The sequence below is a fragment of the Podarcis raffonei genome, chromosome 13 (assembly GCF_027172205.1).
Source record: "Podarcis raffonei isolate rPodRaf1 chromosome 13, rPodRaf1.pri, whole genome shotgun sequence".
NCBI lineage: Eukaryota > Metazoa > Chordata > Lepidosauria > Squamata > Lacertidae > Podarcis > Podarcis raffonei.
The window spans coordinates 38,470,215-38,483,920 of NC_070614.1; the positions used below are offsets into that span (position 1 = coordinate 38,470,215).

Consider the following 13,706-nt stretch of genomic DNA (forward strand, 5'->3'; position numbering starts at 1 on the left):
TTTCTTAAGATCTCTTAGGAAGATTTTCTTTTTCCAAGTGGGAACTTCTGCTTCTTAAAAGGAAAAGGAAACAGAAGGTTCCCAATTAGCCATTTTCTGAATCTGTCTCATTTGGGCCAGGAGGCAAAAAAGTCAATGTACTGCCACTTCATTTAGAAGCCACCCAAAGCTCACATCTTTGGCAGGCCATAGCCCAGCAGCAGAACATCTGCTTTTTGTGTGGAAGGTCAATCTCTGGCATTTCCAGCTCACGGGAAACGCTGGTGGCAGATTTTTGGCGAGTCTTTCCCGGGCAGAGCAGACAGCGCTGGAGTTAAGTGTACCAATAGTCTGATTTGTTCTAAAGCAGCTTCAAGCTGGCCGCTTGACTTACAAAGTGGTTGAAGAGGTTCTTGGTGTCACTCAGCAGGTTCCTCGCCATATGGACAATGGAATCGAATTCGGCTCGGAAGTCTGTAGGCTTTGGACGGGGGCCCGGAGCTGCCCACAGGGCCTCACACAGACTCAGCAGCACCACTAAGACCTGACACAAGCATGCTGCAGAGAAAGGGGAAAAAGCAACAAAGATCGTGGTTAGAAGGAGGACGAAGGCCTGGCCTTTAAACTTGGGGAAGAGAGGAAGATAGAGCACTTGCAAGTGGAAAGAAGTTCAGTCAGGAACAGCCTTACATCTACATCATCATCATCATCATCATATAGCTGCATTTTTGGAACTTACGCAATAAAAATAGAAATAATACAGACAGCAGTAAAGTGCTTTGTGTGTTTACTTACGATGGGTTAAAAAACATTCTCCCCAGCTGCAGCCTGAGGTGGTACAGTCCAGTCTCCCACCTCAGGACTCTACCACCTCATCCTGTTGCATGTGTAGACCAGGTGTCCTATTATCTTAAAGTGGGAGATTAAAAGCCAATGTGTCTGGGATCTATCAGCGAAGGAGAAGTCTGGTGGTTCGGGGAACAGGTGTGTGTCTGGAGATTATTGGGTGGGTTTGCTGGAAGAATTTAGAACACTGTGTCCCCGAAATCTTGATTCTGTTAGCAAATACACCCTTCTCTCTTCTTTCCCTCAGAAGCCACTTTCAACTCCAAAGGTTATGGGTTCAAATCATGCCCTACCCTGCCTGCTATCCAGCCTTGACCTCTTGCCCACTTCCTTAAAATATTCATGGAGCTGAATGTTGGACAGACGGACTTTCTGCCTGTGGGATAAAATGTATTTTTGTACACATTCTTTCTTCTTTAATTCAACCACCCACTCCTTCTTCCCTTTTTTTCACTGGGCGAGAGAGAGGAAGCGTCAGGAAATATGTGCTGCTTAATACTTGAATAATATTTTCTTGCAATGCTTTCTTTTCCGTTTTTTTAAACTGCTTTGTCTCCAGGGCTTTGGGTGGTCTGATCCCTGTGGCTAAGAGCACAGACAACCCTCCGTCCAAAAACCTTCCTGTTCTCAATTGTGTTGATTCATCCTCAGAACAAGTCCTATGATGTAGTAGTACTAAATTAGTCCCATTTCACAGAGGTGTCTCTGTGTGGGCAATAAAGGTGATTCTAAGGGACTTAGTACTGCAAAAGTGTCATTGAGATATTGAAAATGGGACCTCGGCAACAGGTTCCCCACCTGTGTGTTTTAGATGTTCCAAGTGGTCACATTCACACCATATATTTAAAGCTTCTCCCCAATAATCCTGGCAACTGTAGTTCACCCCTGGGGAAGGCTATGTTAAATTGAAGGATTTGTTGCTACCTCAGCCTACCTCATGGTAGGGCCGGCCTGGCTTCTGACCACCTCCATTGCTAATTATCCACATGCAATGGTGGACCTACATTTTGGGGGCCCTGAAGCTTGGACTGTTATGAGGCCCTCTTCTCAAACAGCAACAATGTCTGGGTAACTACTGTTATCTTCTCCAGTGGGGTTGTTCGATGACAGATCACCAAAATAACCCCCAAAAAACACTACACCTCAGATTTTGCTTCAAACTGCTGTACTGCAACACTCTATTTTTACGACACCTCAAATTTTGGGACTGGTGAAATATAAACAACAGAAAATTAAACCACTTGAGTTGTGCACCTCAAATTGGTTCTACTAGACCCCAAATTTTAAGCAATGTGGGCCAAATTTGCTTCTGGGGGCCCTCTGGGATTAGTTTCATAGTAGATCATTAGTTTCATAGTAGATCTGCCCCCTGCCCACATGTGCAGATGCAGTTTCTGCAGGTCAGACGAAATAAAATAAAAACAAAAACGAAATGTGCAGCTTGGCCAATGTAGGTTTCATGCCTGCAGGGTGGGCATGGGTGGTGTGGGGCAGGGGAAGAGAGAGGATGGTGCTGCAACTTTTCAACGTCGTGTGTGTGGAAACGCCTTGGCTTGGCTGCAGAGGGAATTCGGAGGGGAACAAGGAATGGCCCAGAGGTGCCCCTGGAAGGCTCCTGGCAAGAGTTCTGAGCATACAGCTGGTTGGCAGGCAGGATGGGGAAGGAGGGGTTGGTTGGGTTAGGGAATTCCTGCCCTGCGACAGAGTCATCCCGGCGCCTTTGCCGTGAGGTAAGGAAAAAAGAAGCCGTCGGTATTCGGAAATAGTGATGCTGTTGCAGGAGGGAGGGGTAAAGGAGGGGGTGAGTCAAGGTGTTTTCATGGAAAAGCCATCCTGTGTTGTCTTAGAGAGCAAACTGCATATTTTCCCTTTGCCAGGAGCTGGGGAATCAAGTCTGGATTTCAAAGGGTTCCCCCTCGCCTCCCAGAACCGAAACCATCTACCAGTTTGCCAGTGCAACCAAGTAGGTCAATTTGTTAGGAGTGTGGCTATAAAATCATGGATCCTTCGCTGGGTTTTCACAGAAGCCGACTCTTTACGGAGACATGTAGGGTTGGTAGCCAACTCTTTTCTTTTTTCTTTTTCTTTTACTGGGCCCTATTCCCCCTACTACTGTGTTTCTAACAGAGCAAGGATCAAGGGCTAACACTTATCCCTATGCTGCAAAAAGCTTCACCTGCCGATTGCTGTGTATCAAGCGGGTGTGAAAAGAATAGGATCAGGCCAAGTAGGCAGTTCCTGTTTAGTTGGCAGCCCTGGTTTCATGCCATTCTTCAGCAGAACCTCTGAATGTTGCTTCATTCTGGCAGTGGGTTTATGCCCAGCTTCACACCGGAAGCCTAAAATGCCATTGTTACAATACCAACATGGGCAGAACGGACATCTGATTTCAAAATAGCTATTTCATTCTGCCCCACATCCCGTTAAAAGGATTTGAAGGGGGCTGAAAGCAAAGCTCCCGGCCTGCTTCATTGGGTATAAGCCCTACTGAACTCAATGGGGTTTACTTGTGAGTAGATGTGCACAGCTTGGCACTACGAGGTGCCTTGACTGGAATTGCTCTGCAGTGCTCCTCTATTCATGCTTGGTCAGTTCATCCCTTCAGTAATAGAGAAAAAAACAGCCTACCCTCCTTTTTAACATGTTGGCAAGAATCCCACCATGTAACTTTCCCCATTGCGTTTGATTGGAGAGGTCATACCTGGCATAATTCCCCCTTCTGTTGACACAGGGCTGCAGGACCTCAGGCCTGGGGGCTTCTCTCTATGTGGCCTGTGAGCCTCTCCCCCAGCCCCAGCCCCATCTCCCCAGCCCTGCCTTGCAACCCACCCACCCCTTTGCCTAACTGGGGCATGTCCTGAACTCCAATCATGTCTCTTGTCTGCCTGGATGGCAGACAGAAAGGGGGGATCTAGGGAGGAACCAGCCTGGTGAAAAAGGCACCCCACCCCGGAAGCTAACACTTAAAGGTACCAGAGGCTATACAAGGCGGCCATTTTCCAAAGCCAGCCTGGGCACAGAGATAGGGCAGGCCAGAATTTAACCAGTGAAGCTCTTCCTAGCACGCAAGGGTCTTGCCAGGGAAAAGCTGGCAACCTCACACCTATGCATGTAGAGCCCTATTTCTTCTGACACTGAGGAACAGGAGGCAAGCTCTCATTCAGCCGGCATTAGGGAAGGGTGTGGTTCAAGGCAGGCTTAAAGCACCTTTCTTTTTATAAATTTGTTCCCTGCTGGGTTTTGTTAATAGGAGATGCCAGGGATTGGACCAGGAACCTTCTGCACACCAAGCAAGTGCTTTGCCACTGAGCTATGGTTGAGGACTAGATGGCCTGGTGAACAAGGCAGGTGTGTATATGACCATTTCCTCCTGCAAAGGCTTGCTTTCTTGGCCTCAATATATGGCCAACAGACTTTGCAGCCACAAAGATGCAGAAGGAAGAAGAAGAAGAAACAGAGGCAAAATGGAAAATAATTACATCGGGATCCATTAAAGATGGAACAAAAGCAACATAGATAGCATTGGTTGTTATCACAAGGGTAGAATCCTTGATTATATACTGAGGCCGGTTCACATAATCCAGTTCCAGAGGTACTGAATGTGTCTGTGGGTCCACATGCAGCCTCCCTCCATGAAGGGAAGAATATATCTTGGACTGATTGCCAGCCAAGGCAGCTCCTCTTTCCTGATGTCACTGTGTTTTCCTGTGTCATCATATTGACACCATGTGCTGTAATTGTTTTCCTTCATATTTTAGGGCTTTGCTAGCTGCTCGATTGGAGTATTTGGCTTTATTGCGACGAAAGGCGAGATAGAAAGAACTTGAAAACAAACAAGATACCGGAGAGAAAAGAGGCCATTGGGTAAACTCGCCCAAGGACCTGGTCAGGTTTCGTGTTTACTCTGCAAACTCAGAAGCCAGCGGCTGGAGAAGGCTCCGCTTCTCCCACCACCCACTGCCTCGTAAAGCACCGAGACTGGAACTCTGTTAAACAGCCTTTCCTCAACCGACTCGGCCATTAAAACCACTGACCCTTGAACCCGCTCCAGCTCCTCTTGTTGCGAGTGAGCGAAGCCGAAAGATCAATGAAGGTGACACACGGTGCTAAACCCACTGGGTGATACATTTCTGGGCCCGCCATGGAGACTCATGCATAAATATTGCGGTAGATGTCTCTGATGATGAATAGGCCGGAGGGCACACGCAAGGAGGGGGGGAACGATGGGAGAGAGATGAAGTTATAGAGCAGGTTGAGGGGACCAGCAGGTAAGTGTGCATGAAAATGGATGCCATGCAAGGGGTAGACAGCTGAGCAAGTTGCACATGGGCTGGGATGGGTTGATGGGCAGATCAACAGACGGTGCTGTTTTGCGTGGCACATGGTGGCAAAGGCAGCAAGCCCCCGCTCCTCAGAGTGCATGGTTGAAAAGACGTTTCTGTTGCGTGCAATGTTTTTGCTTTTGTAGCTGAGCCCCTAAAACATGCTACTGGTACAGGTTAACAATGTAAAGACTGGCGATGCTTGAACAGGCACTTGGATAACGGAAAGGATGGGTAATTGCGAGTTTTATATCTCAGCTGCCTTTTGGCCAAAGAGACCCTCAGTGCTGATCTACCTGGGAGATTTCCCCATTAAGTGCCACACTGGAAGTTCTGAGCAAGTCCCCAGGAAAACAAGATATAAAGTGGACATTGGACAGTCCTTGTGCTTCACGGAGCTATGGTGCCCAGAAGCATTAACATACTACAGTTCCCACGATTCTTTTTTTGGGGGGAGGGGGAGTCATGTGCTTTAAATGCGTGGTGTGTAAACAGCCTTAGATTTTGCTGGAAATTCTGCCTTGAAATTCTTCCCAGCCAGAACAGAGACAAGGATTGAGCTGCAGCAGACTGAACAAGCCGGCGTCACGTGGCGCACCATGTAGTCCCCCAGGTGGCGGTTGGTTTCACAGCTCTGGGATTTACAGCCCTAGCTTGGCAGGATGAAGCCTCGTAAACTGGCTCAAAGAAGGAGCGAAGGGGAGGCGTGAGAGGTGTAGCTAGTTAGGAGAGCTATACTGGCGGTTGCAGCAGCAGCAGCAGGCGACCCAACACAAACACACCCCACGCACACAACCGTGTGTGCAGTTGCTCACACACCTCACCTCGAGGGATGCTCATGTGGCTGCATGCGCAAGTGTGCACCAGATGCATAGACACAGCTGTGCATTTTGGGTACATGTCCAAACAAACACACAAGAGCAGGAAAAGCTATTAGCCAAAAATAAAGATAGGGATGCTTCCATATGGGAGCTTATTGTACAATTGGTGCCACTCATGCACTCAAATTTTGGGCAGCGTCCACCTGACATTGTTAGCATCAAAATAAAAATCTAGCACATTTCTCTCTTCTTTTTTTTTGCATTTAATTTGGATTTCTCCATATTGTGGAAAATCTGATAAACAAAAACAACCCATTGTAAATGTGCATTTATTGCTGCCGTTGAAGCTCATTGGTGCATTTTTGGCAGGGTGGTTGGTTTGTCACATGTGGTGGTATTTCAGTGGACGGGCCTCTAATGCCACACCCCTACGACTTCTGTTTGCTCCTCACCTGAGCACAACCTAGCAATTTTGTTTGCGGCAGCCCAAACACTACCAGTGAACATATTTGCACCAGCTACCTTTTGCAGAATCTTAACAACACTGTAAAGGTGAGCTGTTCTCTCAAGATATCCACATAGAGCATGGGAGACTGAAGCTGCAGTACAGTGGTACCTCGGGTTAAGTACTTAATTCGTTCCGGAGGTCCGATCTTAACCTGAAACTGTTCTTAACCTGAAGCACCACTTTAGCTAATGGGGCCCCTGCTGCCGCCACGCCGCCGGAGCATGATTTTTGTTCTCATCCTGAAGCAAAGTTCTTAACTTGAGGTAATATTTCTGGGTTAGCGGAGTCTGTAACCTGAAGCGTATGTAACCTGAAGTGTATGTAACCCGAGGTACCACTGTACACAGATGTACTACTTCTTCTTCTTCAAGTTTTAATACAGAGATCTTGCGCAAGGCCTCTTCATCACTCTTGTGCAAGTCTTAGCCAGGTAAATGTCACTCTTGCACAAGCTCAGTGTTAAAAAAACCAAACCAAACCAGAAATGAATACAGTATTGTGTACCTCCCGCCTCAAAGCACAAGCCTCTATTTTGTCAATTGAGAAACATGATAACTAAGGGTGGTAACATTTGTTCTTGATCACTTCCTAGGAAAATTTTGCTGTAGAAAGGCCTGCATGCCCAGGACAGAAGAAGGCAGCAAGAGGGGAAAGTAGTGGAGGGGAGAAGTGGTAGAGGGGCAGGACAAGAAACAACTCCAAGCACCTTTGGTAAAGAGCCACCTACTGGTGTGGATGGCAAACAGCAGAAAAGCAACGAGTATTCATGACTGATGCTGTGTACACGTTACTGGTCTAAAATGCAGCCAGGTCGTTCCTTTCCTCAATTTTGATTGAAGTTGGTTTGGAGGGGAAGTGCATCAAAACATGGCATTTAATGAGATATGACAGGACAGATACGGATTTTGGCCACCACCATGTGTACACCACTTCTCAAATCAGCAGTGCACTGAATGCAGAGTATGCAAGAGTGTCTCTGCAACCACACATTTAAAGCACATTATAGCCCTCCAAGAATCCTGGGAACTGTAGTTCACTCATCACAGAGCTAAAATCCCAGCTCCCTGAATGAACTACAGCTCCCAGGATTCTTTGGAGAAGTCATTTACTTTAAAGGTATGGCATGTACAGTGGGCTAAAATATGGGAATGTGGGGAGGCTAGCATGCCAAACACTGACACACAAAAACAGATCTGAGCAACCTGTTTGTGATATAAGATACCCCCTCCCCCTAAAAAAATAAAAGCTAGAAGCACCCATATGGGGCATAGAGAAACATGTGTCTAAGCTCTTACACACAGACAAACAGCTATACAATAACAGCAGCTATACAACAACAATAAACAAAGACATCCAACTGTCACTAAGAAGCTACACACAGCTGCCTACCTGTAGCTCAGCTGCCACAATGCTGAGGTACACACAACTCGACTAAACCAGCACATGGAGAAATGGCAACATTGCTCACAAGCAGTTATGCCCACTCATGTTTTGCACACCCAAAATTTCAAAATTAAACTACATATGGGTATCAGATATGTAAACGCATGGCCACAGGCACATGTGTCTATATCAAACATGCAGTCCGTAACATCAGGAGTTAAGCTCCTCATTCTCCCCCGTGCAGGGGGCTGCTGTTAACACAATGTAGGTAGGTCAACTCAGCTCAAAGGCACTTTAAAGTCTGCAACTGTTTGCCAAAAACACACACGGAAAGGGCAGATCCTAAAACTATCTGGCAGAAAGAGAGGAAGTCAGGCAGAGAAAGAGTGATATCTTTTATCGGACTGGCTCTCATTGCTATAAAATGCACTTGGGCTTTTGATCTTTTCATGGAATTGAATGTTGCCATTTCATAATATCTGACCCAAATACAGAAGGCTTTTGGGTAACTTGAGCCGTGTACACATCCCCATTCACTCTGCATCCAGGGAGCTCCCACTGCTGGTTTGTGATGCTTTATATACATGACATCACCCACAATCCACTTCCATCCTGTACTTTATTGAGACTACTGTCCCCTCGTCCAATCTGAAAATGTAAACCTGCATTCATGTTACCAGCTTAAAGCATACCTAGGTTGCTTTTTTTCCAATTTGGGTGCCTTTTTAAGACCAAAATGCAGTACAACATCCTAAGAAATAACAGGATAGAGATGGATTGTGGCTAACATCATGTGCGCACCACTACTCAGACCTGCGGTGAAAGCGCACTGGGTGTAGGATAAATGGGAGTGTGGACGTAAACTACAAAGCTATATGGAGACATTTGCACCTGTTCTCCGTCTACTAGTGTGGACAGACAGTGACTTGGAAACATACCTAAGCATACCGATTTGTACGACCACATGCAAATATGATCTGAAACGAAGCGGGGAAGAAATGGCCTTGTTGCATTTTAAGCTGACAGTGGGTAAACAGTCAGAGTGAGATGGATGTTTCAGAGTACAGATCATAGCATTACACAGGAAGGGACCTTGGCGGTCATCTAGTCAACCCCCCCTTCCTACTCATGTAGCATTCATGATAAGTGGTCCATCAAAAGGCAGGAGATTTTGTACAGGTTTTCTCCCCCATTTTTTGAACTTTTAAAAAGAAATCTGCCCACAGGATGGTAATACCGCATGCGCATCTTGGACACATGTGACTGCCCTCTTGCAATCGCTCTAGGAAGCTTATGCATGTGGTGAACATGCCCAGAACCATCTAGGAGGAACTCTGCTCCCCACTGGTGCTGGAAGGAGAGGACAATGTGTGCATGTGAAATGCAACCTGACTTCTACTAAGTCAGACCACTGGCCCATCTGGCTCCATAGATGGCTCCTCTAGGTGCACGCCAGGGATTGGGAACCTGTGGCTTCTGCTCCAAATCTTGTTGGGACTCCAACTCCCATCAGCCCCATACAGCATGGTCAACGGCCAGGAACAATGGGAGTTGCAGTCCAGCCACATCTGGAGCAGAACAAGTCTGCCCTCCTGGCCTACCCTAACTGGCAATGACTCTCTAGGGTTTCAGAGAGGGATCACTATCCCAGACCTCCCTGGAGAAGCCAGGGGTTGAACCTGGAACCTCCTGCATGCAAAATGTGTCCAGTCCAGGCTGACGGGGTGGGGGCAGAGGTGAAGAAGACAGGCCCAGAAAAGAACCATTAAAGTCAGCCCCGAGCAGACAACTGAATTTATGAAAAAGCACTCCCAAGGAATTTGGAGACTCTTGTTCTCTTATCACACATATTTCTTGGGCTGGTCTACACATGCCGCAGAGCCAGGCGAGGCTGAGGTGGTGGTAGAATGCTGAGGTGGCAGAATGGACTTGACCACTTCAGGCTGCAGGCAGGAAGTCACATTTCCAAATGCTCCCATGTGAGGGGGGTGGGGAGAAACGGCATCCTCGTAAGCAGGAAACAAGGTGCAGCACCTCCGGCGGGAAGGTAAATGGTGTTTCCGTGCACTGCTCTGGCTCGCCAGAAGCGGCTTCTTCATGCTGGCCACATGACCCGGAAGCTGTACGCCTGCCCCTTGGCCAATAAAGCGAGATGAGCGCCGCAACCCCAGAGTCGGTCACGACTGGACCTAACGGTCAGGGGTCCCTTTATCTTTACCTAGGCAAACTAAGGCCTGGGGGCCAGATCCGGCCCAATCGCCTTCTAAATCCGGCCCGCGGACCGTCAGCGTGTTTTTACATGAGTAGAATGTGTTCTTTTATTTAAAATGCATCTCTGGGTTATTTGTGGGGCATAGGAATTCGTTCATTTTTTTTCTTTCAAAATATAGTCTGGCCCCCCACAAGGTCTGAGGGACAGTGGACCGACCCCCTGCTGAAAAAGGATGCCCTGACTAGATAGCCTAGTGTGGCTGCATCGTCCACTGTGTGAACACTTCCTAGCCACCCAGAATGAGAAACTGCTTTCACTTTTTTCCTAGGTCTACTCTTAACAGTTTCCTTTTTATTCTGGACCTGATGGGGAGCCTGCCCCATGCCCACCCACTCTTTGGGTAGCCTGTTTCAGGCCACTTTGGTGCCTCAGGCAGAAAATCCAAATCTCTCTCTCTTTCTCTCTCTCTCTCACACACACACAAACACACACACACACACACACACACACACACACACGAGTCATCTCACAAACCAATGATAAAACACAAATCCATATATTATATTATGACCAAGCACACTGTTAAATTCACTTCGTTGTGTTGACCCCCATACTCAGTTTTATATCCTGCAAAACTGTTGCCTGAGGCAACCACCTCATTCCACGGCCATTTAATTACTTCATTTTCGTCCCTGCTATTAAATTTAAAAAGTATCGTCCTGTTTCTCATCTTAGTCTGCTTGGCTATGGCTCTTCTTCATTTGCCTCACTCTGCAAAATTTGATGTCTGCTGACACTGTCTCCCCATAAAGTAAGGTTTGCCCTTCATCTTGAAATATTGCTGAATGTTTATAGAGCACTTGTAATGCACAAATCGCTTAACGGTCCTGAGCTCATTCGTTGGTAAACAACCTTCTGAGGCAGCCATCATCTTACCTACCTCCCAGGGTTGTTGTGAGGCTAAATGAGATAAGGATTGTAAAAACACTCTGCCCACTAAAAATGTCCATAAATGTTCAATAACAATGGCTAGATGCAGACAGCTGGTGCCAGAAAATAAATAAACAAATAAACGACTTAAGTGTGACTTAAAAAAAAAAAATCAGGATTGGATGTTTTTCTGTCTGCATGGCAGGAATGAGGAACCTGTGGCCCTCCAGCTGTTGTTGGACTCAAAACTCCCATCACCTCAGCCAAAATGGGCTTAAGACTGTAGGAAGGTAGATCTAAGGTTTATTATTAGGAAACACTGGGTCACAGGTGATCAAGTATAAAATACATATACCACCACACACATGCATCTACCATATGTATTTTGGAAAGCTGATTGTCTGTTCTCTGTGCATTCAGACACCTCTTAAAATATTGTAACTAAAGTTTATATGAGGGTTCCTGAGATCAAGGGGTAGGAGACAACTGTGTATATTTAGATGTAATCAGATGCCATTTTGAATCAAAATGGCGCATCGAAACTGCAGTGATTTCTGGCAGGGTGTCTTACTATTCCTAGGAAATGCCGGGTTCAAGGTTGTTAGTGCTGTGTTTTCTAAATGAGGTGGAGAAAGAATAGGGAGAAACCCCGGGGTGTGTGTGTGGAAATCAAGGGTTGTCATTTGCACATCTCTTTTTAAACATCCATACTTTTCTATGAGCACAAATCATCATGCACGCAAAATGAAAAGAAATTCTGGGGAGGTCAAAATAAAAGAGGGTTTGGGCTAGTCTGATTATTTCTGCCCAAGAGGACAGAAGTAGCTGAACTCTCTTCTGAGGACTATTTGCCACTTTCTGCTTAGTGAGGACTATTTGCCACTTTCTGCTTAGTAACCTACAGCAAGCTCCGTGTTCTTCACCCCTTGGTCGCAAGATGTTGGGCTACAACTCCCATCTATGTTAGCCAGTGGCCAGCAATGATGGGAGCTGTAGTCTGACAACATCTGGAGACCCAAGAGTGAAGAATGCTGATGATCATTGAGCAATAGTTTGACTGAAGCAACACTGGTTGAGCACAAGCATGGTAATATGGGCACATCCAACATTTAATTCCAATAAAAATAATGTGCCAATAGCAAACCCACTTTTTGAAATAGCAGGGTACATTTGTAACTTTTCAAAACGGCACTGGTACTGGGAAGAGACACCTAGCGTTGTCATACAACTATGGGCAACTGTCAACTGCAACTGGTTGCAGGGCAAGAATGTCCATTCAGCTGCAATGTCCAAACCCATTTACCAGGAAGTAAGCCCCACTGAAGGCAGTGAGATTTATTTCCAAGTAAACATATGTAGGATTATGCTGCTGCAAGTCCAGCATTTTCAACATTCCAGTTTTACCAGGAATGCCGTTTACCAGGAATGAAGACTGAAGGGTACTTGGGTCTGCACAACCAACGTGCAAAAACAGTGTCATTTTCAGAACAATGAAACACTGTTATGAGATTCGATCTAATGTCAGTCCTGCTCAAAGTTGACATCAATGGAGAAGATAAACTTAGGCACATAAATTAATGAGTCTTAATTGAACACAGCCCATAGATATGGGTGTAAGTTGTGCTTGGGGGTTCTCTGCAAGAAAAGGTGGTTGGAAGCAGACCACCTAGCCTAGTTTTGTCTGCTCTCATTGGCTGTGGTTCCCCAAGGTCTCAGGCAGAGAGGTCTTTCATGCCATCTGTTGCCTGAGGTCCTTCGAACAGGAGGTCTGAGGGGCTGGGTCTGGGGCATTCTGCCTGCGCTAAGCTATGCTTCCTGGGCCACTAAGCTATGCTTCCTGTCCACCTACAGCCAAACAGATTGCTTTGAATGAAATAGAACTTCATCACAACAGTTGGGGTTCCTGGCTGGTTCACACATGCACATCCACCATTTGATGACCTGTACCATGCTAATGGTCAGGGGTCCCTTTACCTTTACCTTTACCATGGCTCAAACAGCCACAACAGGGGATGCTCGTTTGCCCAGCACAGTGTTTTTCCATGGAGCCTGTTCACACAATTCAGCTGCATGTCACTCTGGGTTGAACAAACAAGTGATGACATATTGAGCAATGCATTTAGGTCATAGCTGTCAACGTTTCCCTTTTTTTAAGGGAAATTCCTTTATTCCGAATAGGATTCCTCGCAAGAAAAGGGAAAAGTTGACAGCTATGATTTAGGTGCATGTATGTATGAATGAGTCAGCTTTTTTTCCAGGTTAATGGGGAAAGCACTTATGCCTTTCTTCAAGAGGAAGATGATGGATGACTCCTTGTGTGTATAAAAGGAACATCACAGATCACAGCTATATAGCAGCAGATAGACCTTTCATGCCACCTGAGCCAATGCTTTTCAATGGAGGCAGTTCAGCCACCAAGTATATAGTAATCGAGCAAAATAAATACATGTGAGAATGAGTCCAGTGTGCTTAGGATCTGGGAGCTACAGTGTTTATCCCAAGCAGATGTTTATAAGATCTAGGGTTGCTGCATTAGAAATCTCCCTTAAAAAAGATATAAACACCTAGGATTCTCTAAGAAGCAGCTGTCCAATACAGTTGATATGTAACACTCCAGAAAAGTAATCTGAAAAGCCCTATAGCTGGAAACAACTTTATATGCCTAAACAATAAGCCCTGCCAGGGTCTTGAGAAGGTCAAAGGAG

General features: G+C 46.3%; 1 protein-coding gene across 2 annotated transcripts in view; it reads right to left on the reverse strand.

The window, feature by feature from the left end:
- IL11 (interleukin 11) overlaps positions 1-13,706 on the reverse strand; it is a 66,986-nt gene that overhangs the window by 4,074 nt on the left and 49,206 nt on the right. For both annotated transcript variants that reach the window (XM_053362620.1, XM_053362621.1), the window contains exon 3: positions 374-537. In XM_053362620.1, the coding sequence (XP_053218595.1) occupies positions 374-421 (48 nt within the window). In that variant the 5' untranslated portion in view covers positions 422-537. The remainder of the gene's footprint in view (positions 1-373; positions 538-13,706) is intronic.